Source organism: Esox lucius, chromosome 17 (assembly GCF_011004845.1).
Source record: "Esox lucius isolate fEsoLuc1 chromosome 17, fEsoLuc1.pri, whole genome shotgun sequence".
NCBI lineage: Eukaryota > Metazoa > Chordata > Actinopteri > Esociformes > Esocidae > Esox > Esox lucius.
In genome coordinates this window covers 22,224,827-22,251,548 of record NC_047585.1, presented here as the reverse complement: position 1 = coordinate 22,251,548, position 26,722 = coordinate 22,224,827, and the positions used below count along the sequence as shown (strand labels likewise).

The 26,722-nt window shown below is 42.0% G+C and overlaps 1 protein-coding gene across 2 annotated transcripts; it reads right to left on the bottom strand.

Annotated features, from left to right (window-relative positions):
• Positions 1-2,616: 2,616 nt before the first annotated feature.
• Positions 2,617-25,799, bottom strand: lrig2 (leucine-rich repeats and immunoglobulin-like domains 2). Of its 2 annotated transcripts, none has more exons than XM_010867018.3 (17): positions 25,780-25,799; positions 17,750-17,824; positions 16,848-16,982; positions 16,300-16,443; positions 15,851-15,994; positions 15,593-15,736; positions 13,755-13,898; positions 12,901-12,981; positions 12,738-12,809; positions 12,504-12,572; positions 10,439-10,602; positions 9,696-10,007; positions 9,030-9,311; positions 8,298-8,891; positions 8,019-8,159; positions 7,585-7,866; positions 2,617-6,365 (listed from the first exon to the last, which is right to left on the bottom strand). In XM_010867018.3, the coding sequence occupies exons 2-17, from the start codon at positions 17,818-17,820 to the stop codon at positions 6,139-6,141; spliced, it is 3,006 nt and encodes a 1,001-aa protein (XP_010865320.1). In that variant the 5' UTR covers positions 17,821-17,824; positions 25,780-25,799; the 3' UTR covers positions 2,617-6,138. The 2 variants fall into 2 exon arrangements, with proteins under 2 accessions (XP_010865320.1, XP_010865319.1); XM_010867017.3 differs by lacking the exon at positions 25,780-25,799 and adding an exon at positions 22,125-22,754.
• Between the last annotated feature and the right edge of the window lie 923 nt (positions 25,800-26,722).

Genomic DNA, 26,722 nt, shown 5'->3' with positions numbered 1-26,722 from the left:
ATATAACCCTGTTCAACACTACTGACAAGTAAATGTTACCCAGTTCAACACTACTGACAGGTAAATGTTATCCAGGTCAGCAAGTAACCGGTATGAATTAAACGTCACAATCATTTATGCAATTAAAATAAACAAAAATGCTTTCATCTGAGAAAATGTAGTTTCAACATCACTGCAAATGTTGAACGTCACATTGTTGATGACTATGGAACACGTTCCAGAACCATTGCCAAGCAATTTCAAATTTCAAATATATAAACATAACCTAATTAGTTATATACATCTTATTTGAAATGCATAGCCAAAGACATGCAGGCTACGTGAGCGGGATTTCCCACAGCTCAACTATAACATTGTTGTAAGACCTGAAATGAGCAGTTGATGCTCAAAATCACCCAATGAATAATACACAAATGGAGAAAATGCCAGACTACAGGCAATCTATCTTGGACATCCTATTAAATTCAGCCCAAGACCTGACTGAAAGATGCTCACAGAAGTCTGTAACATTCCCTGGGTAACAAATGGACCTAGAGGCCTCTCTTGCCACAATGAATGTTGAAGTGCATGTAGTCATCTTCAGAAAGAGAATGCACAAGAAGAAACTTCTGCTCTAAAACAAAAAAAGCAATGTAAATGCACAACAGAAGACAGGGGATTTGGTGACTGATTGAGGTAAAGCGGTAATTCTGCTAATGGATTCTGCATGTATGAACTACACCAAGAGGTGGCAAACATGGTGCTGACGGTCACTTAAAATACCAGGTGTGCTAAATTTGGGCCACCACTGAACAAAAAATGTGCTCAGTTGTTCTGTAAATGGTTTGCAAAATTGTATATTATTCCTAAAGTCTTCTGGTAAACATGTAGTGATGCTTATTTTCATGTATTATATTATTTTATTGTAATTATTTTAATTATGTTTACAAATTCAAAATGAGACACTATATCTATAGCAAATATTCTGTAAATACCTGTACAGTACATTACAGGGAACTCTGGTATATCATTGATTATGTAATTGTTCGTTGTAGGGACTGCTGTCAAAAGAGCCATGATTGGTGCCTTATCCACGTATGAATCCAATATGAATCAGAAAATAAGTATTTTTGTTTCATAAATTTTTGTGTCCTTTTAATTTAGTATTGTGCCACCTGCTGGCCACAGATGTAGGCCTATTCATGTTATAACCAGTATGTAAGCAGTTAACTCACACTAGAAGCTGTCAGTAATTTGGAACTGGCTATTTGATAAATGGTTGTGCAGCTACTTTTTTTTGACAGCATCCTTTTCATTCATATCATATTCCTTCTATTTACCATTTCCTTAAAACCATTTTGAACCACCTTATTAGCTTTGCATTTACCATGAAAATTGTCCTAGAATGGTTCTAAGTTATCTGGAAACAATAAATGCCTTCGCTAACCATACATTGGAACTGTGTCACAAAACTGGACCTTGGGTAATAAACATGTTTTCATTGCAATCAAATCTGTCAAGTTGTTTTATTAAATATGTGCATTAATTATTGGAGTGAGATAAAAACCCAACCCATTTCACCTGTCTAATAAAATTAATCTAATAGAGTGGGCTTTTAGGAACAAGTGAAAGCCACTGCACTAGGGACAACTTAAAATAATATTCCTCCTTCAGGCTGATCGCATAATTTAAACTACAATTTGTTCAGGTCCTTCAAACACTAAATAGTGACTATTTAGAAGAGAGTATGCTGTAAAACTATCCCAAGCCATAGCTCTTACCTTAACCGTCAAGGTACTGTATTTGTTTCAACCCTGTCACATAACCATGGTAGAATTCACTACAAAATAGTTTTTGTCAAATATTGACGTGAAACTATCACGTTTGTGTAGGCTATATGAATGGTTTAATAAGAACTAAATATCAGCTCATCATAAAGAAAAGAAAAACCTTTTCAGTTGAAAAGTGAAAAGGGCTGACTTCAGAACTAGAGGTAATGTCCAATGATAGATCAAAGTGTTGGACAGTATTGAATCTGGTATGGTGTGTGTGTGTGTGTATATGTACACTGAACAATATTATAAAAGCAACACTTCTGCTTTTGCCCCCATTTATCATGAGCTGAACTCAAAGATCTAAGACTTTCTCTACGTACACAAAAAGCCTGTTTCTCTCAAATATGGTTCACAAATCTGTCTAAACCTGTGTTAGTGAGCACTTCTCCTTTGCCGAGATAATCCATGCACCTCACAGGTGTGGCATATCAAGATGCTGATTAGACAGCATGATTATTGCACAGGTGTGCCTTAGGCTGGCCATAATAAAAGGCAACTCTAACTGTCCACATTGCCACTCACCATTTTGTCACATTAGGGTGATGAGCAGCATTGCCATTTTGATGCATCTGAAGGTCTAGCAAATTAATCAAAGTTCTGTTCTAGCCACCCTGCAAATTTCAAAATAGACTCAATAATTAGTTAATAGGAATAGGCATACTTTGAGATTAAGATAAGTGAAATAACATTGTTTTTAAAACTAGCCTGATATATATGAAATAAATTGATGAATAATATTATTATTTTTCTATTGACTTGTTTCTTTAAAGCAGATTTAAACCACATATGGTCAGAATTATTACAATGTGATTATTTTAATGACAGTTATGTTTCAAGAAACAAAATATTTAAACATGCTTTACAGAATGTAAGTAGTTGAGATTCAAAAATACACTTGACAGAATGCAAAACTTCGACAACACAGAAAACAAGCAGCATTTTAAATATTGCCAGAGCATAACGGCTGAACTTTGGTATAAAGACTAAATACAAGATGCTCAGAGAGCAGCACAAAATAAAGACAGTATGTTGGTTTATTTACTTTTTGTTTCATGGCAAATGTAAATGCATGTCCTGTAGACATAGTTGAGCTCCCATTAAAAAGATTCACCACCAATCCATTTACAGTGCAACATTAGAGATGCAATACGTAAGGATTGGATAACAGAATTCACTGGAGGAAGGAGTGCTGACATTTGTGTGTTAGTTAAGCTATTGGACACCATTTCTACTTACAACAGTGTAATATGTGACCCCTTTAAGCCAAAATTGCCACATATTGATTTATAATTAAAATATTTGGTACACAAGGCATGACCTGGTTTGTGGAAGAACCTCAAACTTTTAAAAGGAGCAACAAAAACCAATTGTGTGCAAGAATCATGTGCAAATCTAGTAAGTCACGTACCACAGAGAAAAATAACATTTGGATCAAACAAACATTGACAATGGGGTCCTTCTTTCAGAAAACTAAACAATAAAAAAATAGAGCAAATATAGAGAAATGTCACACAGAATGTCTTAATGTTTTTTTCAGGAATGTTTTTAGCAGGAAGTGTCTAAACAAACACACATTTTATTCTGATGTATGTATTCAATTGCAAAAAGGTAGCCTAGCACAAGAAAGATATATGTTAATACATAAACACTGCAGTACCCTCCAGTCACTTTTTTTGTAAGTGATGTTAATATCCCTAGTGCTGTTTTTCTTCGATCTTCAGAAAGTATCACCAGACGCTTCTGCACATGTGCGGATCAAGTTCTGCACCTGTATTTAATCTCTATATGCTTTTTACGGAGGAGGCATTGCTACAGCTCTACCTCTGGGCAGCAAAATTGTAATCACAGCTATCAGTTTGACTCTGCATGGCCAGGTTAGGTTAGCTCCCTGAATGTAAGTACCCCTTATCTGGGGTACCTCTGTTAATTAAATTCAGCCTTATATGAGAATGGTAGGCGCTATCTGGGTAACCAGGGTGTCTGCAGAAAGGGTAACCAGGGAGTCTTGACTTTCCAGCGGTGCCTTCCAATCTTTGGTGTGACTCACTGTCATAGAAATCTACTGTACCATGTTGTTATTACACTTAACCTATTACATAATTAATTGGGGTTATTGTGGGTATACCTCAATCATTAAAATAGTAGAGCTGGGTTTTGTTTCACCAGGGCCCCATATTTTACAATGGATACACCCCCCTCCCCAAAAAACTAAAACTCCCACGCCACAGTTATTACCATACTCTTTCAAATGTGCTGTAGTTTAAGAGTTCTGTTGTATTTGTTTTTTGGAGGGAAGAGGGGAGATCGGTCATGAAGAAAGCAGTTTCTTTTTGGAAAGTTTGTTGAAACAACTGCAGGGTTTTAATTTAAGACATTTCATCACAGATATTAATATCAAATCAGCGAGAAATATAAAGGAAGGAATCCAGCAACAGATAAGTACCAAATGTTGAGACTGAGACTGCAGCAAGTCTACTCAGTAAATAGTAGAGAATAAATACATGCCCCGGACATAATCTACACGTGCAAAAGCTTCTAGATCTATAGTGAAAGATGTCTAAAGGACGGAGAAGAGATCCACGGCCACTCTGTAATAAAATACTTTAAGCTTGATGATCCTTGTAACAGCTTTGCAGGACAAATCTAAGTTGAGTTCTAAATGTTTTCACAACTGTGGAAATCTAGATACATTGACAAAACAAATATTTATACCAAAAAAAAATAACTGCAGTTTAGGAATAACTTGAGTCTACTAAGGTTTTGTGGGATGTAGTGTTGAATAGATACTGTAAATTACTGTAGATGTTTAATCTAAATATACATCTTCACAGTGCCAAAGTAAAAATGTGACAGAATAAGGTTGATGAAAAGTCATAAAGGCATGTTATTATTATAGGAATCTAAAATGACACGGAATAATAAAACATACCACCATAAGAGGTAAGTGCCGGTAAAATAATATTTTGACAGGAAACTAGGTTCAGTGCATATAGGTAATAAGAAACCATAAGTCACCTGATGAGTGTTAGTGAAAATGCCTGTTGACAACTATCTAAACGATGACCACCACAAAGATGCCACGTGAGTCATGATTGTCAAAATGTGCAATACCCCAATTTTTCTTTGCTGTGACAGTGGACATTCATACAAAAAAACATCAATTGTTGGTACGACTGACACAGGCAAAAACTGAGCATATTGATGGGTAAAATAACATTGTATACATTACAGTGATTTGCAAAAGTATTCAAACCTCTGATCAATTCTCAGGTTACTGAATAGAAAACAGAACATTAAAATGTAATTGTTTGATATTTTATTTCAAAATATTGAAACTCAATCTGTTTTTTTAAAGTGGTAATTTCATGTTGGGAAATAAGAAATAGAAGGAAATGCGTTGTTTACACAAACTATGCCACTGAACTCTGTAGCTCCTTCAAAGTGATTGTTAGCCTATGTGGCTTCCCTCACAAGTCTCCTTTTTAGAGTGCTAAGTTTTGAGGAATTACCTTTTATTTACTGCGCCTGGTTGGTATGATACAACCTACACTTCCAGATCAACTGTGCTCACTGGGATATCCAAACACATAGATATTATTTTGTATCCTTTTGTAATCTATGTATTTGTATTATTACATTTTTAACAAAATGTTAATGTAATTCAGTAACATAAGAGTTTGGATAAGGGGTCTAAATACTTTTGCAAGGCACTCAGCACCCCCACCCCCCACCCTGTGTCAAAGTCGCTGAGTTTGCATATTAATGGACTACTACAGTCAATGCAAATGGCAAGAGCTGGGATCTATTCATTCATTGAGGATCTTTGTTGCCTTATAGGTCCTATGTTGCGTACCATTCATCGCTAAACAAGCAATGGCTAGGGTCTCTGAACCCTCCAGTCCTGGTACTGAGAGCACAAGTTGTCCTTGACATTAAATCATTAAGCAACCTCCACAACCATATGCATCCATCCACACTGCTGCTGTTCTACCAACTGTATAGAGGCGGTGTGAGAGAACATCTAAATTAAAAAGGCCATGGGTCTCTGACATACATTCATAGCTTCCTCTAGGAAGAGGTGTTGGGAGAAGGGGACTTGATGGGGCGTCATTCACCTGTTCAGATCTCAAGCCTAAGAACATTTTCTTCTCCAAAAGGATAAGAACAAATTGTCTCTGCACGAGTGAAAGTAATGTAAACATACAAGAAAGCATTTTTGGCAGAGAGTGACGCATCTCTTTGGAGGTAGTGGCTAGAGAAATGGCCCCAGGGACAGAGGACCACAGGGTGTGTAGAGAGGGGGTTTACGGGGGGGGACCTGGCTTTATGTGGGGGCATGGGTGTGCTCCTGAGGCTTAGTCCTATAGGAGGCACATCTGTGGTCTTCTGTACTCTGGGCAAAAGAGACATCCCCCTCCACGCGCCTCTTCTCTCCCCCCTCGCCAACTGAAGACTCATGGGGAGTCTTGTACACTGGCTGCTGTGACAGACCTAGATGGGGTTCGGTAGAGAAGTCCTTCCCTTCACCCCAAAATGGCCTGGAGGGCACATCTGCAGAGAGACCAAATTAACATTATTACTCAACATAGAGGGTTTGCATACAGAGCAAGGGGGAAAATAAGGTCACACACACACACACACACACACACACACACACACACACACACACACACACACACACACACACACACACACACACACACACACACACACACACACACACACACACACACAGGGTCTCAAAAGAGTTTTGTCACTGACCATCATTTAAAAGTCCATACTGTCAAAGTGAAAAACTAAATCTACATTTTGCTTTAAATTAATTAAAGTATTCACCCCTTTTCCTCAATATTTAGTAGGGGCCTTAAGCGGTCAGACTGGATGGGTAGCGTTAGCGAACTGTGGCCTTCAGGTTTCCCCTCAGATATTCAATTGGGTTCAAGTCTGGGCTTTGTCTGGGCCACTCAATGACATTTACAGACTTGTCCCAGCCACTCTAGCGTTGTCTGGGCTGTGCGCTTTGGGAAGTTGTCATGCTGAAACATTTTTCTCTTTGCATCAGTCTTAGGTCCCGCGAGAATGATGACTTGTACCTTTTATTTGCCAGAAGTATCCCTTGGCATTCAAGCCTAATAGTTAGATTTTGGTCTCTTCAGACCAGATAATCTTTCTTCATGTTTTGAGTCGCTCAGGCGGCATGTCATATGCTTTTTACTTAGGCATAGATTCGGTCTAGCCACTTTACCACAAGGACCTGATTGACGGAGTGCTGCAGAGATGATATTCTGGCAGGTTCTCCTATGTCTGCAGAGAAACTCTTAGTCTCTGTTAGAGTGGCCATTAGGTTCATGGTCACCTCATTGACCAATTCCCTTCCCTGGTTACTATGTTTGGCAGTACACCCAATTCTAGAAAGTCTTGGCTCTACCAATTTCTTCTATTTTACAATATGGTTGTTGGATTTTGGTTTAGGATTTTGTTTATAACCTTCCCCAGATCTCTGCCTTTGATTCATGTGAGACATCAACAGAGAGTTCCTTGGACATGGTGACTAGGTTTTTGGTCTGACATGCACTGTGGGACCTTATGTAGCAAATACTTTCTCAATAATGTCCAATCAACTGAAGCTGTTAACTTCACTAATGTGTTAACTACACAAGTGGGAGACAAGCACACAGACCGGAACTACACATTTTACATAACTATTGAGTTATACCAAATTAGTTAAACACGGTTATAAAAATTAATAATTCTTTCACAGGGCTCTCACCAGAGCCGTAGTGTGTTTCTGATGGGATTAGGGCTGTACTCATTCTCTTGGTGAGGTCATGGCTGGTTACGAAGACAGAGGAGTCCTGGTTGTTGATGAGGCTTTCCAGGGCTGTGTCCTCATGCTGGGTGTCCTTAGGGAGCTGGGCCATGATGCCAGACAGACTCTTGTCCAGAGGGTCATCCTCAGCCAGGAAGGCGTAAGGACAGTACTCGCGTGTTGGAGAGTAGATATTAGCGTTGTCGTAGCAGTCGGAGCAGATGACCAGCGGCCCTGCACCGCCTGTTTGGGGAAATCAATTAGAAATTATGCAGACAGACATTTTTACAAAGACTTGAGCTGTGCTGAAATAAGCAACACATTCAGTAGGATAGAGACAATGTGACATGTATTTCAGAGTAATGGCTTTTGTCAATTGTAATGACTAAACCCACCTATAGGCAACCCAGCAAGTCCCTCACGGGCCTCTCCAGGATGGAAGCTGCTTCGTCCTGTAAACAGAGAGCCCATGCGGTAGTGTAGCATCCCATTGGCCTCACTGTCCACCTCGCCCCCGGCGTCACCATAACACACACCTACAAAACACAAAAACAGGATGACGACTCGTCACCATTCGAGGGCGAATGTCTAAATCTATAGTGATACACAAAAGGAGAAGAGTAGGCATGTCCAAGGGGCTCAGGTGAAGGGTTGGTAGGGTATGATAGGGTTACCGTCAGTGCCCTTGTGGATGTAGCCATTGGACAATGGTGGCATCAGCTGCTGGTGGCTCCCAGCCTCAGAGTTGCTGTATCCCTCCTGGGGCTCAGACAATGTACCCTGTGAGGACAGGTAGCTGGGGATGTCCGCAGGCAGGTTCATGTCGTCTGTGTTGGTGATGCTGTAGTCCTCACTCTTCCGGCGCATGTGGTAGATGACGATGACCCAGACCAGCGAGGTGCCCACCACGCAGCAAACCACCACAATCACCACGATGCCCACCGTGGTCCAGCCGTCCTGGTCGTAGCCGCCGGCTGCGTCGCAGTTGGCCGAGGGCGAAACGCTGAGGTAGATGTGGCCGCGCTCCGTGCCCAGCGTGTTGGACATGATGCACGTGTACTTCCCCGCGTCGGCCGGCCCCGCGTCCACGATGATGAGCAGCTGGTTGGCGGCGGCAAAGAAGTGGCGTTCGGTGAGGACCAGGGGGCCGTCGTCTTTGGTCCAGTTGAGGCGCGGCGCGGGGCTGCCACCCGCAATACACTGGAGGACCGCCGTCTCCCCGCGGGCCACCATCCGATCCTCCAGGGGACGCATGAAGGATGGGGTTTCTGGAGGGACAACGGTTTCACGCAAACAATTCAATAACCAATTAAGTTGCTAAACAGATGAAAAAGAAGTGGATCCCCATTTAAACATGGGTAAAGACGGTCAAGGTCTACTGAGGTGTAGGTACAAACGAGGCTAACCTAGCACAGTGAGTGTAGCGTTGGCTGACAGGCTTCCTGCAGCATTCAGGGCTGTGCAGCTGTACACGCCCATGTCCTCCGTCTTCACATTGGCGATGAAGAAGATGTCATCGTCTGGCATGACGTGCATCCTTCTCTCCCGGGCGGCGGGGAAATCTGTGCCTCCGTCCTTCTGCCAAGCGATCTGGGGCGAGGGGTGACCCTCAGCGGCACACTCCAGCCTGGCCATAGTGCCCGTGCGGATGGTCAGATCCATGGGCGTCTTCAGGAAGGAAGGTAGCTCTGTGAGGGGAAAGGAAGACAGAAGGAGGATGAATATTGCTATGCCTCGACATGCAAACCCAACCATGCCGGTTCAAACACAGACAAGGCCAACGTAAACAGCCCCTGGGTGATTCAGCAACAACCTCGGACCAATCAGGGTAATATAATACGTATCAGATCTCCAAAGCAAGACCCTTCATTCACCCAAGGGTTTTTTCTAATCAAGCTAGTGTAATCTGAAATATCTCCATGTGACTAATGTACATACAAATTTTGGATTTTGTCGTACGGACCGGTTCAATGCCAGCTAAGGAAATTTCCAACCAAACAATCGTGATAAGAGTTTTTAAATGCATAGAAAGAATATCGACAACATTGTGAGTACTTCAAAAAATGTGTCACCATTGACAGTGAGCTTGGCCCTGTTGGAGTAGTTGGCACCAAAATGGTTGGAGACAACACACTGATAGCGTCCTTCGTCTGTGAAGTTGACGTTGAGCAGATGCAGCACTGTGGTGTAAACCAGCTCTCCGTCCTGGTAGCGGGCGTAGTTCTGCACTTCTGCATTGTAGAGCACCTCCCCGTCCTTCCTCCAGGCCGTCATCATGGGGGAGTCACTGCTGCTGGACGCCAGGCAGGTCAGGGTGATGTTGGTTCCCCGCAGGGCCGTGATAGTCTCGGGGTGCTCAGTGATCCGGGGCTTTGGAAAGTCATCTGTCGGAGCAAGCGAAAAGGGAGGGAAGGAGTGACGGCCTGCTGCGAATCAGTAATGCCTCATCATGAGTCAAACCAATCAAATGGTTTTCGCAGGAAAAGCTCAGGCTAGACTGGTGTCATAGGCCAATTTCATATGAAAAGCAAACTTAAGAAAAAAATACTTTCAGCAGCATTGCAAACGACAAAATGTTCAAAAGAAATTTGCTAAATGAGTCCTACATGATTTCAAAAGTGACAAACATAACACTTAGCAAAAACACGCATGCAAGGGACGGTTCTTAAAATGTAACGGCCAATCACAAATATTGTCACTGGGTCCACCGAACCCGTAGTGGCTAATACAACATTCTCAAGACCTCCAAGGCAGGCTTAAAATTAGTGCAAGTTTGGAATTAAGGCAATGCAAGACTAATAGCCAGTTGACTAACCGCAAACAAGTTCCTCCAGACTGACAGACAGAACGTTCTGGCCCAGCAGGCTGGCAGGATGAGCACACACAGCGGAAACAGATTGCAGGAAGTGGTTCTTAGTCAACCACGGCCCCAACCACTGCAGCTGGCAATCACACAGCAGGCTGCTGGAGTTCAGGACACTGAGGGCAGGACACAGCAATAGTATCACCCTATTTAATGGCACTTCTTCAGACCCACACATAGTAGTAAAGCGTTTATTTCTTAGTTTATTAATCAGTAATTATTAATTATTCTTACATCTGTACATCTTAGCAACCACGTTTTTCAGAAAGATACAAGCATTTAATAAGAATGCATAAGACTATTAAAGAGATGTTTATTGTAGGTCCTCTCAAAACAACAACTAGTTGTTGGTTTCTGTGTAGCATATTTATTCTGAATGAACACTTTAATGTTTTGAGTGACCAATGTAATTTCTCACTAACTGATGGACATGCCAGGGTTAGACATTTCAGCAGTATCCGATTCTCCATAAGCTCTCAAAATGTAACACCAGAACATGTCAATGGATAAAAAGCATGAGGATAGGCTTTTTATCCATTGTATCAATGTTGTAATAGTGCTACATGACCCTATGCTAAGTAGAAGCTTTTAGTCAGTATATAAACAGAAGTGTTTATTGGCAGTGACTTTCCTACCAAAATCAAGGGTGGACTGCAGTCAACATGAAGCAGTCTAAACTTTATTAATTTGGTAAGATGAGTGATTCAAACATGTCAAAATGTGGGATTTCCCTGGACGTCCCAGCCCTGTAAAGCCCCACCCTTGGAAAAGGAAACTCCCATCCCAAGCCCTAATAAGACCACTGATCCCTACTTGTAGCTACTGTTTCTGTGGTCCACAAAAAAGGTTTACACTCAAGACTGTCAGTCAGAGAATTAGAGCAGTCATTGACTGATTACAAGGCAAGGAAACATATGTGAATCCATAATTTTTACGGAACGACCCCAATCTTTTTTTAGGAGTTAAAGGCCCAGTAAAGGTGCTGCCAAACAAAGCAATGGAGCATTTGAAGTTATAGATGCAGGTTAATGTACATGAAACAGTACAGCCGTTGACATGTCCTATGCTATTTTGAATCTTAAAACAGCCCTAGTCAGTAGTAGCTGATACTGTGAGGGAGGATACTGATACTGAACTAACACGCCATCTGCAGGATCAGACCATTACCTCTACAACTGATCCACTAGCATGGTGGAGAGAGACAATCAAATTCACTCTTTTCACTGATGTCGAAATTAGCACGAAAATACAAGCACCGCATCAAAGCAAGTTGTCAGCACGGTGGGAAACTTTATTAGACCTGTCGGGTCTTCCCTAAAGCGACACAGAGCAAACATGCTGGTGTTCCTTGCACGGAACTTAAAAGTGGAAGTACTAGTCCACAACCTGAAGTAAAAGTAAACTGCTTGCTGTCAGTGCTTTCTTTTATACATGCAGACTTTCAATGCATGCTTACACATGAATAAATAATATTGTCACAGTTCATTCATTATTCAACAATAATTGACACCACTTTGAGGAATTCTGCAAATCTTGTGTCAAATACACAAAGCGTTATTTTATCCTGAAACCTGGCAAGGTAGTTTAATATGTAATATTTTCCTTTTCAATTATTCCAACAACTCTGATCAATATGCTATGGACAATCATGCTATGGACAATCATTTTTGTAAGTAAAAGTTAGGCCTATTGTTTAATTTACAATTATTTAAGTATGCATACATATTTGCTATTGGAGCTGACATGGTTTGATTATCTTTTGGTTTTGTGTGTGTGAATTTACCTATTCAGAAATTTTTTAACAGTATCATGAATGCCGAGATTCAATAATAACCAAAATAATATAGAATAATGGGAGAAATTATGTAGGCCAACCATAGTTAGAGTTGTTACAGTTTCAGTAAACATAACCATCACACATTACATTTCATAGGATTCATTAACGTCCATAAATGACGCTAGGTACATGCCATCCCGCCTCCCATCACCACCTGAGACATTAGTAGTTCCTACTCACAACTCTTTCAGCTTCATGTGAGACAAAGAATCAGGGTGGATGGACATGATCCCATTCTGGCGGAGATCCCTGCATGTGAAAATAAATATTAGGAAAGTGGTGGATTAGTAACATGACATGGTGGCATCCGAAGACAGCACAATAATACAGCTTTTCTGTTTTAGTCTAAGCGATGCTGCTTAATTCCCTATTACTGTAGGCCATCCATTTTGGGTATGCTGTAGAGGTACTTACAGGTGCTCAAGTTCCTCTAGACCCTCAAAGGCATTCTTTGTGATTGATTTGATATGATTTTGCTGGAGAGTCCTAGGCAATAAACAATCAGAGTAAATTAAATATACCATCAAATATTCTGCTATTATCTGTATCCATAGCAACACAATGAATATGCCCTTACAATGTATTCAGCTTCTTCATTCCAACAAACACACCAATGGAATCCTCAATGGCCCAAGAGATCTCATTATTCCTTATGTCCCTGAAATGCAAACAAATAAAATACAGAAATACTTTCAGCAGAATAAGAAGCACAAAGCTCATCCTAAACCGCTTGGTGAGAGAAGTGAAGTTAATTTCTGGTAAAGGCAGTGAGACTATTTTATTTCTCAAATGTAAAGCAGAAGACTTTCCAGAGTGTCACTGTTCAGTGCTCCAGCAGTTCTGAAGAGGAAACTAATTGGCTTCATTTAATAGTAAATATTTCATGGGTCCTGCTGAAACGGGCAGAGGGCTAGTGTTCACAGGAAGGTTGTGGGTGGTTTGGTTTCTCCTTCCTTATGCCTGGGTGGCCATTAAGGGGCCTGAACCCTTTAATTCCTCCTGCCGCAGAGAGCCCAGGGAGGTCTGGTGACCCTGCACTCCAAAGCCCCTTTGGAACTCAGTATACATGCCCCTCCCACTTCAAACACACGCACACAGACACAGTAATTTCTTTGTGCATCAGAGGCAGTTCAGTGAAAATATGCATCGTCTATATTAGTCTACAACAGTCCTCTAAACACTTAGCAACAGAAAGGACAAATGACTCATATGAAGGTGCTACTTTCTATAATCCACTTTAGTTATCTACCAGCCTAATGGACTTATCAACAAACAAAGAAAGGGAAAATAAACGAACAAAAACACTAACCCAATGTGGTTTGAAGCCTTCATCAGTATGCAGAGGGGCCAAAAGCATTTTACTGTTTATTGTGTCAATGGATAATTGGTGAGTGATTGCGCTGTTTTTAGATTTTGGAGTTCGGTCCTTACAGTGAGCGCAGATGTACCAGGCTGTTGAAAACTCCCTCCCCAAGGTGACTGATTAAGTTCTCTCCCAGGTTCAGGTTCTCCAGAAGACCCAGTCCAATAAACGCTGTCTCCTCCAGTCGGGTCAGGTAGTTGACGGACAGATCCCTGAATAGGACATCCACAGGGGAAAAGCTTGTATTGTGGTCTTAAGAGTTAACATACACTCACCTAAAGGATTATTAGGAACACCATACTAATACTGTTTGACCCCCTTTCACCTTCAGAACTGCCTTAATTCTACGTGGCATTGATTCGACAAGGTGCTGAAAGCATTCTTTAGAAATGTTGGCCCATATTGATAGGATAGCATCTTGCAGTTGATGGAGATTTGTGGGATGCACATCCAGGGCACGAAGCTCCCGTTCCACCACATCCCAAAGATGCTCTATTGGGTTGAGATCTGGTGACTGTGGGGGCCATTTCAGTACAGTGAACTCATTGTCATGTTCAAGAAACCAATTTGAAATGATTCGAGCTTTGTGACATGGTGCATTATCCTGCTGGAAGTAGCCATCAGAGGATGGGTACTTGGTGGTCATAAAGGGATGGACATGGTCAGAAACAATGCTCAGGTAGACCATGGCATTTAAACGATGCCCAATTGGCACTAAGGGGCCTAAAGTGTGCCAAGAAAACATCCCCCACACCATTACACCACCACCACAAGCCTGCACAGTGGTAACAAGGCATGATGGATCCATGTTCTCATTCTGTTTACGCCAAATTCTGACTCAACCATCTGAATGTCTCAACAGAAATCGAGACTCATCAGTCCAGGCAACATTCTTCCAGTCTTCAACTGTCCAATTTTGGTGAGCTTGTGCAAATTGTAGCCTCTTTCTCCTATTTGTAGTGGAGATGAGTGGTACCCGGTGGGGTCTTCTGTTGTTGTAGCCCATCCGCCTCAAGGTTGTGCGTGTTGTGGCTTCACAAATGCTTTGCTGCATACCTCGGTTGTAACGAGTGGTTATTTCACTCAAAGTTGCTCTTCTATCAGCTTGAATCAGTCGGCCCATTCTCCTCTGACCTCCTCTGACCATCAACAAGGCATTTTCGCCCACAGGACTGCCGCATACTGGATGTTTTTCCCTTTTCACACCATATTTTGTAAACCCTAGAAATGGTTGTGCGTGAAAATCTCAGTAACTGAGCAGATTGTGAAATCGACCGGCCCGTCTGGCACCAACAACCGTGCCACGCTCAAAATTGCTTAAATCACCATTCTTTCCCATTCTGACATTCAGTTTGGAGTTCAGGAGATTTTCTTGACCAGGACCACACCCCTAAATGCATTGAAGCAACTGCCATGTGATTGGTTGATTAGATAATTGCATTAATGAGGAATTGAACAGGTGTTCCTAATAATCCTTTAGGTGAGTGTATACAGTACATATACCCAGAGTGGACAAGCAGTCTAGGCTGCAGCATAAATTAGATTCTGGTCTACTTCTCTTTCAGCAAAAACTGTCCCCTCTATTTTTACCCCCATTGTCTCTGTCAATGCATATAAATGCTACCGTAGCATAGCCTAACTTTTCCCTGACAGGTGGTTTTTTTGGCCATGCAGTGGTATATTTGCCTCACAGTAACATACTATGCTATAATATTCCATTCTGTAAATAAACGTATCGTGATTTTGCAGAAATTGTAGCAAATAACAAAATTGTCTGCACAAGCACAGAATATCCTGAAAGCCCTAATCTGCCGCCACTCCGAAGAAACAAACGACTGCAAAACTAGTACACTCCTGTCTTGGACCAATGTGAGGAAAGTGTGTTTGGGATTAGGAGAACGCTCACAGTTCTTCAAGCTTTTGGCAGAATTCCCAGGCATCTGGCCGAATGATGCTGATGCTGTTCTGGCTAACCCGCAGCACACGCAGCATGCGCAGACCATACAGCCAGCCTTTGTTGACCTCCGTCAGGTTGTTGTGCTCCAGCTCTCTGAAAACGTCAAAACAAAGGCTGTGGTATTAAAATACAGCGTAGCACAATACCCCACATGAATACGAAAAGAAAGGAAACTCGTATTTCAGACAATCAGGTGAAACGACGCACAGCTCTTCCATGTTGTTAAGTCCAAAGAAAGCCCCGTCCATCAACTTGGTGATGCCATTCCGCTGCAACTTCAGTGATTTCAGTAAGTCCATTCCTTTGAAGATCAGACCGTCCACCATCTTGATCTTGTTACGCTTTATTTCCCTAGGATAGTCCAAGAAATGTTCAAATCATAGGTTTCAACTACTCTTAAACAATGCAGTACATTCAATGTCTGAAATAAATAAATGTATTATATATATATATAGTATATTATTTTTTATTTTTTTTAAATCATACACATGAATGCAAACTTTAAAAAGTCCCCCCCAAAAAATAAGAAATATTTAGAATACATTCAACAGTTCAAACACAGACTAAATAATGTAACAAACCCATCATCTGTACAGTCGGGTAAATTGGTTAACACACAGGTCATAACTGCAATGGTAATGGACGGAGTGTCTTACAGAAACTGCAGCTGGGGCAGCCTAAACACTTTGTTTGGCAACACTGTCATTCTGTTCCTGTTCAGCTTCAGGATCAGCAGGGTGCTGGAGATGTTGTCAAAGCATCCTGGTTCAAGGATGCTGATCTTGTTATTGCTTAAATTTCTGCGACATAAAAAAGCAGAAACGTTCGATCAGAAATGAATTTGGGCAATGAGTTTCAACTGACAATACACAAATACCAGCCACAAGCAGGACATTGCAGTGACAGACATGCAAAGAATTTGCTCTCACGAAGCATCAGCGCATATGCATATGCATAGGTTTGCTTCACCCGGTTACCGAGGGTAGGCAAAGGAGCAATAGAGGGGAGTAGCATTCTCATCCACACTCTTCCATTTAACAGATATCAACCCAGTACGCTATTTGTTTTATGAACTCACATAATATCTCGATCTACCTTTCAAACAGACAAGCCAATGACAAGTAAAGTAGAAAACCAAATTGCTATAAAATTGCCTTATTCCAAGTCTGTCAAGTTGTAAAACAATGCCAGAGGCAACACTCACAGGTATTTCAGCTGCATGGGTGGGAAGGCTCCAGCCTTGATCTCCAAAATGGAGTTTGATGACAGGTCAAGTGTCTCCAAGGAGATGTATGGCTGCAGTTGATGCATCCACAGTTCTGAGATCCGGTTGTGGACGCTGAACACAACAAGCGGTAATAATGATTAATCCAGTATATGGTTCCACTGCATCAATCTGAACTAGGGTAAGAGCCATGTCATTTTCTATCTTTTTTTTCCTGTCATTGTTAGTCCAAATGGCTGAGTGCTACCCTAGGTTTCAGGATATTCAAATGGATTCAAATGGATAGGTGAAACTCTGTAAATTTCATTGCATGGATGTCATTTTCCACTTTTTGGTCTTGAAAACTTGGCAACTATGGCAGTTGCTTTCAGGTCATTTTCCATCTGCATGATGAAATAATAAAGCATCAGAGAGCACAGTGCATATCACTACGTTTTACGGTAAAGAAAGACATGTTTATTTTATGGTCAGGGACAGCCCTACAAATTACTGCATCCAAAATCTCCCATAGGTGTATTATTTGGGTTGTGATCTGGGGACTGTGAAGGCCACAGCATACGATTTACATCAATATCATACTCATCAAACCATTCAGTGACCGCTTGTGCCCTGTGGATGGGGGCATTGTCATCCTGGAAGAGACCCAATAATGTCTCATTCAAAAACGTCTCTCATAGTTGCTTAGATCCTTTTCTCTTTCCATACTGATCTAGAATCAAGGTCAACTGGGCCTGCTCTGCATTTTTATACATGCCATGACAGGAAGCCATGAAAGGATGTTAATTGCTTAAATGTATCATGCAGTACACCTGTAATAATAGCACAGGACAGTTAGGAATCACATCCCACAACTTAGTCTGGAAAAATATGTTTTGACTTACAGTGAAAGTGTTGTGATGTTTGAGGATACTTCTCCAAGGTTTGGAACAGCAGTCAGATCATTATGATTCATTGTCCTAAAAAAGATATTGCAGTAGCTGGTTATTACAGGAGAAATAAAAACCAGGTGTCAGAGGATCTTGCAGCTGGCTTGGCATATTTACAAAACAAGTATCACATCCATATATACATACACATTAATTATTATATATGTATTGTATTTTTTTTTAACAACTGCAGTAATATACATGTATAGCCATTAAAGGCTGACTTGGAGAAAAAAGTCCAAGACACACAAGTTTTCCTCAACTTAAACCCACAACAGGTGAGCCTTCAGTAGAAGATCAATAAAGTTGATAGCACTCCTTCTCAAAAGAATGGGCTGCAGTCAAAATGTTGACCTTAACCCAAACCGGTCAGGCTTTAAGACCGGTTAATCTACCAATCTCTCCAATGGGTCAGAGGCACTCTGCATTTCCCAAGCCGACTCTCACTCCTCTATTTGCAGCATCCTAGATTTGTCAACTTCCTTTTACAATGAACGACCAAATCCTACTCAGCATCCTTTTGGGTGTATTACGGGTGTGCACTCCCTTGGACTGCATTTTACCTGACAGGCCGTACCTACCAGTTGCCGTGGAGAGGATCAGTGTCTGCCCCACAGTCAATCACTACACCTGACACCCAGATGATAACACACATCTGTGGGTGCCTGGCTGACATCACTGCTTGGATGTTGGCCCACCACCGGAAAACTCAACCTAAGCAAGATGGAGCTGCTCATTGTCCGGGGTAAGGTCTATCCGCTCCAAACCCAATCCAACCAAAAGATTACTTTATGATGTACTACTGGTAATGTGCGAACAACCTTGGCATGATCCTGGGAAAAAACCTGTCCTTTTCCACAAATATCTAGGTGGTAACTCACTCTGAAAGATAATGGTGAAGACCATTCGTAGATGATGACCTGGTCTTACCAGGTGCTTACCAGGTAATTATCCTTCCATCTGGACTAGTCCAACTCATTGTATGTGCCAGAAAACCCATGTAACCATCGACGGATCTACATTCTATGAGGCCCTTGGGCACGAATCTCTTTGGAGGTCCCCCCACCCAAGAAATCATGCAATGTTGGAACAAGATGTCCCCCCCCCATGAAACCGCTTCTTGTCCTCTTACATTTTAATGTCGATTATGGATTTGTTTTTTTAATTACTGGAACTTGTTTCCTTACTATCGTCTCTCTTTTGTCCTTTTTTTTGCTTTTCGTCTCAAAGCACCGCAATCCCTGCATTTTTTTTACCATCAGTCAAAAGCCTGTTTTTTTCTTTAACCGTAACAGGGACCTAGAATTTTCTTCCAGCAAAACTTCACAATTTTCCTGGTTTTAGGAAATATACTAATTATTAAATCATAACAATCTGAAGCATTGTTATAGCCTACATATTGTGCAAATTATAAAATATGCTTTTAGGCCTATATAAAGTTAACATCAAGTAAAATGTAAAATCTATTTACATTAAGTAATTTATCAAATGCTTTGTTTTATCCAAAGTGATTTAAAAGTGAGGCTGAGAACCATCACTTTTACAACTATAACACCTACAAAATAGCTCTAAACACAAACAATAATGATCAATATATATTATTGATTCCCGGGGAGGCTGAAAAGTGTGATTCCCCTGTAGTTGGAACACACTCTCCGGTCCCCCTTCTTAAAAAGAGGGACCACCACCCCGGTCTGCCATCCCAGAGGCACTGTCCCCGACCGCCACGCGATGTTGCACAGGCGTGTCAACCAAGACAGCCCCACAACATCCAGAGACTTGAGGTACTCAGGTCGGATCTCATCCACCCCCGGTGCCTTGCCACCGAGGAGTTTCTTGACTACCTCTGTGACTTCAGCCGGGAAAGTCTATGCCAGGGTACTGGAGAGGAGAAGACGGCCGATAGTAGAACATCGGATTCAGGAGGAACAGTGTGGTTTTCGTCAGGGCCGTGGAACACTGGACCAGCTCTATACCCTCTATGGGGTGCTGGAGGGTTCATGGGAGTTTGCCCAACCAATACACATGTGTTTTGTGGATTTGGAGAAGGCATTTGACTGTGTCCCTCACGGCATCCTGTGGAGGGTGCTTCGGGAATATGGGGTCCTGGGTCCTTTGCTAAGGGCTGTCAGGTCCCTGTACGACCGAAGCAGGAGCTTGGTCCGCATTGCCGGCACTAAGTCAGACTTGTTCCCAGTGCATGTTGGACTCCGGCAGGGCTGCCCTTTATGGACAGAATTTCTAGGCGCAGCCAGGGGCCGGAGGGTGTCAGGTTTGGGGACCACACGATTTCGTCTCTGCTCTTTGCGGATGATGTTGTCGTGTTGGCCCCTTCAAACCAGGACCTTCGGCATGCACTGGGACGGTTTGCAGCCGAGTGTGAAGCGGTGGGGATGAAAATCAGTACCTCCAAATCCGAGGCCATGGTCCTCAGTCGGAAAAGGGGGGCTTGCCCACTTCAGGTTGGTGGAGAATGCCTGCCTCAAGTGGAGGAGTTTAAGTATCTAGGGGTCTTGTTCACGAGTGAGGGAAGGATGGAACGGGAGATTGACAGACGGATCGGTGCAGCTTCTGCAGTAATGCGGTCGATGTGTCGGTCTGTCGTGGTGAAGAAAGATCTGAGCCGCAAGGCGAAGCTCTCGATTTACCGGTCAATCTACGTTCCTACTCTCACCTATGGTCATGTGCTTTGGGTCATGACCGAAAGGACAAGATCCCGGATACAGGCGGCCGAAATGAGCTTTCTCCGCAGGGTGGCTGGGCGATCCCTTAGAGATAGGGTGAGAAGCTCGGTCACCCGGGAGGAGCTCAGAGTAGAGCCGCTGCTCCTCCACATCGAGAGGGGTCAGCTGAGGTGGCTTGGGCATCTGTTTCGGATGCCTCCTGAACGCCTTCCTGGGGGGACACGCTGGAGGGACTATGTCTCCCGGCTGGCCTGGGAACGCCTCGGTGTCCCCCCGGAAGAGCTGGAGGAAGTGTCTAGGGAAAGGGAAGTCTGGGCATCTCTGCTTAGACTGCTGCCCCCGCGACCCGGCCCCGGATAAGCGGAAGATGATGGATGGATGGATATATTATTGATTACTACTATTGGTTCATATTCATGGAAAAATCTAAAACAAATATACTTCATATAATATTAAATAGATCTAATATCTAACACACTGGTAGTTAGAGGCCCTGGCATTGGTTGTGGCAGGACCAAGGGGCCCCTGTACAGGTTGTGGAGGGACCCTAGAATGGGTCATGGAGGAGGGTCCTTAGGATGGTTTGTGGCACAGTCCTAGCAATAGGCGGAGCTGGGGGCCCTGGTTTGGGTTAAGATGGAGGCAAAGGGACCTGGTATGGGTTGAGGTGGAGCCCTGATAATCTGGGGGCACTTGATGAGCTGAAGGGTCCACTTATTCTACATTTTGCATTAACAGTAGATTGTCCCAGGGGCCTCAAAGTGCCATATGATCAGAGGCCCTTGGGCACAGGCCCCATTTGTCCGGTCCATAATCCAGTCCTGCCTGTAAAATATCTAGAATGGCACTGCTGGCCTGGTGTTCAACACAAAGTTCTCCCCTGTTACCTAACTCCTCAGCTCTCTCAACTGCCTTCCAACTGACGCTTGTATCCACTGCAAGACCATTGTGCTTGGATAGGGCAGCTTCCCTCTGTACTATCAGGTAACACTCAAAAACGACATCCTTACCCAGATCTTAGTTTTGCCACCTCTCAACTCTTGGCCAACACACCACTACAGAATTGCAACTTTCGACCAGCCCAAAAAAAAATACAGTTTGCACCCCAATGGTGGAACCAGTACCAAGATTTTGTATTATGGCTAAGTCAGTGAAAAGGTGATTCAGCAGGCTACAGAGTGAATTGGGCAGTGATCTATTTTACTCCAGTTAGTCATTACATTCCAAGTCTGACAGCGAATGGTTTTGAAGACATGGGTCACAAACCTGACATTTTGCAGGTACCCTTTTTGTCTAGACAGAGCTACTTTTACAACCAGGGTCCAGAAAACGCAGAATGCATTTTTAGTAATTGGTTATACGTGCAGGTGTACACATAGTCTGTATGCATATTGGAGCTGATGCAGAACTGTGTCTGTCAACACGTTTGGTGAGAGGTAAAGTGAATGAATCTGGGGGACATATTTACCCCTGCACTTTGAATGACCGGGACGGGGTGTACTGCGAACATTATATACAGGTTGCGGTACAGCAGGCTACAACAAAATCTCCTATCAAGAGCATGTGGGTTGCTACGGTCATGAGAGGTTTGTAAACAAACAAGTTAACTACTAAGTAACTAACCGGCATAATCTAACGTTACTTACAGATGCGTTATCCCTTTAGGTGGATCCAGGGGGGGCGCTGACAACCTTTTCCTATTACAATCCAGGATTCTGGTTAGATCTAATCCCCTCGGACAAGAACATGGAGAGGGACAGGAATCCAGCCCCCAGCAGGCACTCAAACTCAACAACATGAAGAAAAGGGTCGGGGGGATGGGCCAAGCTTCCGCCATTTTAAAGGTCCAAGTTAGCGATAACTAGCTAGCTTGTATCAATACGTGGCTTCTGACAATTGTTAAATGTCTCACAGACAGCACCTAGATATCGATTACTGTAACTTGATATAAATAAAAGAAAATCCCGCGTCACAAAACATCGCAATGGTCTTTATTCCAACTTGCGCAAGAAATCCCATCCCGGACCTTTCCCTTCGAATTTCCTTCCGCTTCCAAATCTCAACACTGAACTCCCAAGCTAGCTAGCTGGTCTAGGGTAGTGGTTACTTAGCTAGTTTTCTTCAAGCAGCACAGGCTCGATGTTTGCACATATATGTCATGTACCGTTTTTTAAATTTAACATAATAATTAGCTAGGTAACAAATATGATTTTTCGGACTTCTGCGAAACAAAAGACCCTTCTGTTGACGGCATAAAATATCGTAATCCCGCCTCTTTCGAGCGTGTTTATAGACGTACTATTGGTCAGTATGCGTGCTTGTCAAATATTTTCTCTTAGCTTATTGGATCGCAATAGTGGATCATGTACTGGGACGCGTTCCCTCACACGCAACGTTTTCTGACGTTCAAAAATATGCCATACATAACGAGAAGGCAAGTCTATCATGTTCAAAAAAAACTGTGAATCTTAAACCAGTCTCTATCCAGTACGCACTTGCTCGGAATGCCCTCTCTAGTCACCGGTTGCTGAAGAATCTGGTGGCTAGTGTACTAATTAATGTTAGCAGTAATTTACGTGTCATAAAACATATTCTCAAAACACTACAGAAAGAGGAAATTAGAATTTCGCTGTACTATCGATTTTGTCTGTATGTGTCTGTTCAACAGATACCACAACTTCCCGAATCAGTGAACATATTGCCTTCTGAAAATATTCAGACCCCTTCTCTCTTTCTCCACATTTTGTGTTATAGACCTAATTTATATCCATTAAATTATTGTTTTGCCAAAAATATACATTTTCGACAAAGTTAAAACACATTTTAGAAAATGTCTGGTAATTTATTGAAATTCTCAAGTATTAAGACCCTTTATTCAGTACTTTTTGAAGCAGCTTTGGCAGCGATCACAGCTTTGAGTCTCCATAGGTATGCCTTATCAGTTTCGCACACCAAGATTTCAGCAATCTCTCCATTCCTCATTGCCTATCCTTGCAAGCTCTGTCAGATTTGACGGGGAGCATTTGTGAACTGTGATAATCAGATCTACCTACAGATGTTCAGTCATGTTCAAGTCTGGAACACTCACCTGCTAATACTAGCATTATTGTAGTAAAACATAGAAAGTGTAATGCTACCACTTATTCATATTTAGAGGGGACCAGTTTCCACTGACATTTTCTTCCGCAAAACCACACTGTGGCACAGTTCGTCAGAATGATCTTGAATGTGCAGTGCTAGAAGTTCACAAGGATCTGGGAACACGAGCCTTCTTCAGCCTCCTCAAAAAGTACAGGCGATGCTGTGCCTTTTTGACCAGGGTTGAGGGTCCAGGAGAGGTCCTTGGAGATGTGGACACCCAGGACTTTGAAGCTGGACATACGCTCCACCTCAGTGCCATCTATGAGAACTTGGGCGTGACTGCAGCCTTTAGTCTTCCTTCCAAAGAGCTCCTTGGTCTTCTTTGCAATGAGGGCCAGGTTGTATAGGCACCCAAGTGAAAAACAGAACACCCCTCTACTTCCACATGGTTTTGCCTAACTTGAAACTTACAGCGCGTCTTGTGTTTCATGTGCTACACACTGGCTGGTTAGCGCGTAATTCATAAGAGCCTCAGCTAAGTCTATTGCGTCTACGTAACATTACATTATTAGTATACTGTATGAGCTAGCTCACATACAGCTCTGGAAAGAATCAAGAGACAACTGCACCTTTTTCTAATGAGGTGTGTTCATCCATTCAACAGTCACATTAAAAGACAGAAAATATATATTTGCAATTGTAATCATACATAAAAAAAAGAACCAGGCAAGCTAAGTTCAGCCGGCCCGAAACTAAATGTGATAAGTGGTTACCACCCTTACAGGATTCAAACCCCGGTCCTCCCTAGTGTATAGCCTTTGTCTTTAAACGCTACACGATGCAATATGGCTGTGTCGGTATAGCGTCTCCACATTAGATATTATTGTCACGCCTTAACATCATGCCAAGTTTTAATATTGTTTCTTATTAAGTTTACCTTCACCACAAACAGTATATATGTAATGTATGACTTTTGCCACAGGCAATTTAAACAGCTTATTGCCAGTAGGCTTACTAGTACTCCTTACTAGTACTAGTAACTTACTCCTTGAACTTAACACAGCCAAAACTATTTCATGGCGCTAAAGCGTTCGTTTTTATTTCATTCGTGAATGACATTGATACAGTCACTATCCACATAGGTGACATTAACTAACTTTTTCGTCAAGTGAAAAGACGAGAGAATCGTGGAAACCCCTAATATTTTACTGCCCAAGGAGTTTTGATCTAGCCTATTACCGCAAAAGTCATGCACGGATGCGTAATTCGAAAATCCGCAATATAAACAGTTTTATTTTAGGGTTACTATAACGTAGTTACTGAAGATTGTAGCCAGCAAAGTTTTTGTCAATCCTGACCCAAAAAGCATGCATTGGTGGGTACTTCGAAAATCCACCAGAAGTAGTTGCAATATAAACAGTTTTATTTTAGGCTTACTATAACGTAGATACAAACTTCGCTAGCTATAACTTTCAGTATCTATACGGGGCAAATCCTAAAGCGTAATTTGCTTGGACTGTGACAAAATTCGAACGTGAGACCCACTATAGGTCTCAAATCACGACGCTATTTAACAAGGAGCACTGAGTCCTTAGACGGCTTCGCTTACGCAGTTTTTCTGGATAAAAGGTTAAAGCGCTGTCAAATAGTTTTTTAGGCCAGGGGTAGACAAACTAAGACCTGGGACGATTCAATCCAGCTAAAGTAATTGTTTTGTGGTTATTAAAAGCACTAACCCTCTATTAAATAATTTCATTGTATTATTACCCCTAAGTCTTTGGTCGTCTTGCATGAACCACACGTTTGAGATCTCCTCAGAATGGCTAGATGATATTAAGGTCAGGAGACTGATGGCCACTCCAGAAACTTAACTTTTTCTGCTGTAACCACTGGAGGGTCAACTTGGCCTTGGCAACACGACCATGCAGCTAATTTTTGTTCAAGTATCGTGGTATTGTGCACCTTGAAACTACCACACAGTCTTTTTCCAGAGCAGCCTGTATTTCTCCTGAGGTTACCTGTGTGTTTTTCTTTGTATCCCAAACAATTCTTCTGGCAGTTTTGGCTGAAATTTTTCTTGGTCTACCTGACCTTGGCTTGGTATCAAGAGATCACCGAATTTTCCACTTCTTAAGTGATTGAACAATACTGACTGGCATTTGCAAGGCTTTGGATGTCTTTTTTTTTTAATCCTTTTCCATATTTATAAAGTTCCATTACCTTGTTACACAGGCCTTTTGACAGTTATTTTCTGCTCACCATGGCTCAGTATCTAGCCTGCTCAGTGCATCCATGTGAGAGCTAACAAACTCATTGACTATTTATACACAGACACTAATTGCAATTTAAAAAGCCACAGGTGTGGGAAATTCACCTTTAATTGCCATTTTCACCTGTGTGTGTCTGTAACAAGGCCAATTCAAGAGTATGTAAACGTTTTATCAAGGCCATTTGGGTGATTTCTGTTATCATTATGATTCAAAAAGGAGCCAAACAACTATGCGATAATAAATGGCTTCATATGATCACTATCCTTAAATAAAAGACTGGTTTTTTGCATCAGTCATTTTTAAAATCAATGCCAAAATTTCACAATTTCTGCCAGGGTATGCAAACTTGAGAGCACAACTGCAAGAAAGGAAAGAAGCTCAGCTAACTTATTGGTCAGACTCACAGGCACATAGTATATCAAATGAATACTTATTGCTGTTATGCATTAAAAAGTTTGGCAATTTCTTCTGTGAGTGTAGCTATTTATTTTATATATTATTTACATACATGTTTTTTGAAGGGTACCCTCTTTTGGGTTTGGCCCCTGCCCCTCCAGATGTCTGTGCATTCCTATAATGTTCTGACGAAAAACTAATATAAAAAAAAAAACATCAACATGTTTTTTATAGTTGTTAATTAGGTTGCACACTCATGTATATATATTTCAATGCGTTTCCTTTATTTTCATGACTATTTACATTGTAGATTATCACTGAAGGCATCAAAACTATGAATGAACACGTGGAATTATGTACTTAACAAAAAATGGTCACCTGAAATGGTTTTCCAACAGTCTTGAAGGAGTTCCCAGAGATGCTTAGCACTTGTTGGCCCTTTTGCCTTCACTCCGCGGTCCAGCTCACCCCAAACCATCTCGATTGGGTTCAGGTCC

Bases quoted from the DNA above. Each gene is read 5' to 3' on its own strand.
- lrig2 (XM_010867017.3), bottom strand. From the start codon at position 22,315: ATGGCGGAAGCTTGGCCCATCCCCCCGACCCTTTTCTTCATGTTGTTG. The intron at 15,737-15,850 runs GTGCGTCGTTTC...TGACGTTTTCAG, and splicing joins CTTAACAACATGGAAGAGCT to AGAGCTGGAGCACAACAACC. The intron at 10,008-10,438 runs GTTAGTCAACTG...TTGCTCCGACAG, and splicing joins TCTGGAGGAACTTGTTTGCG to ATGACTTTCCAAAGCCCCGG.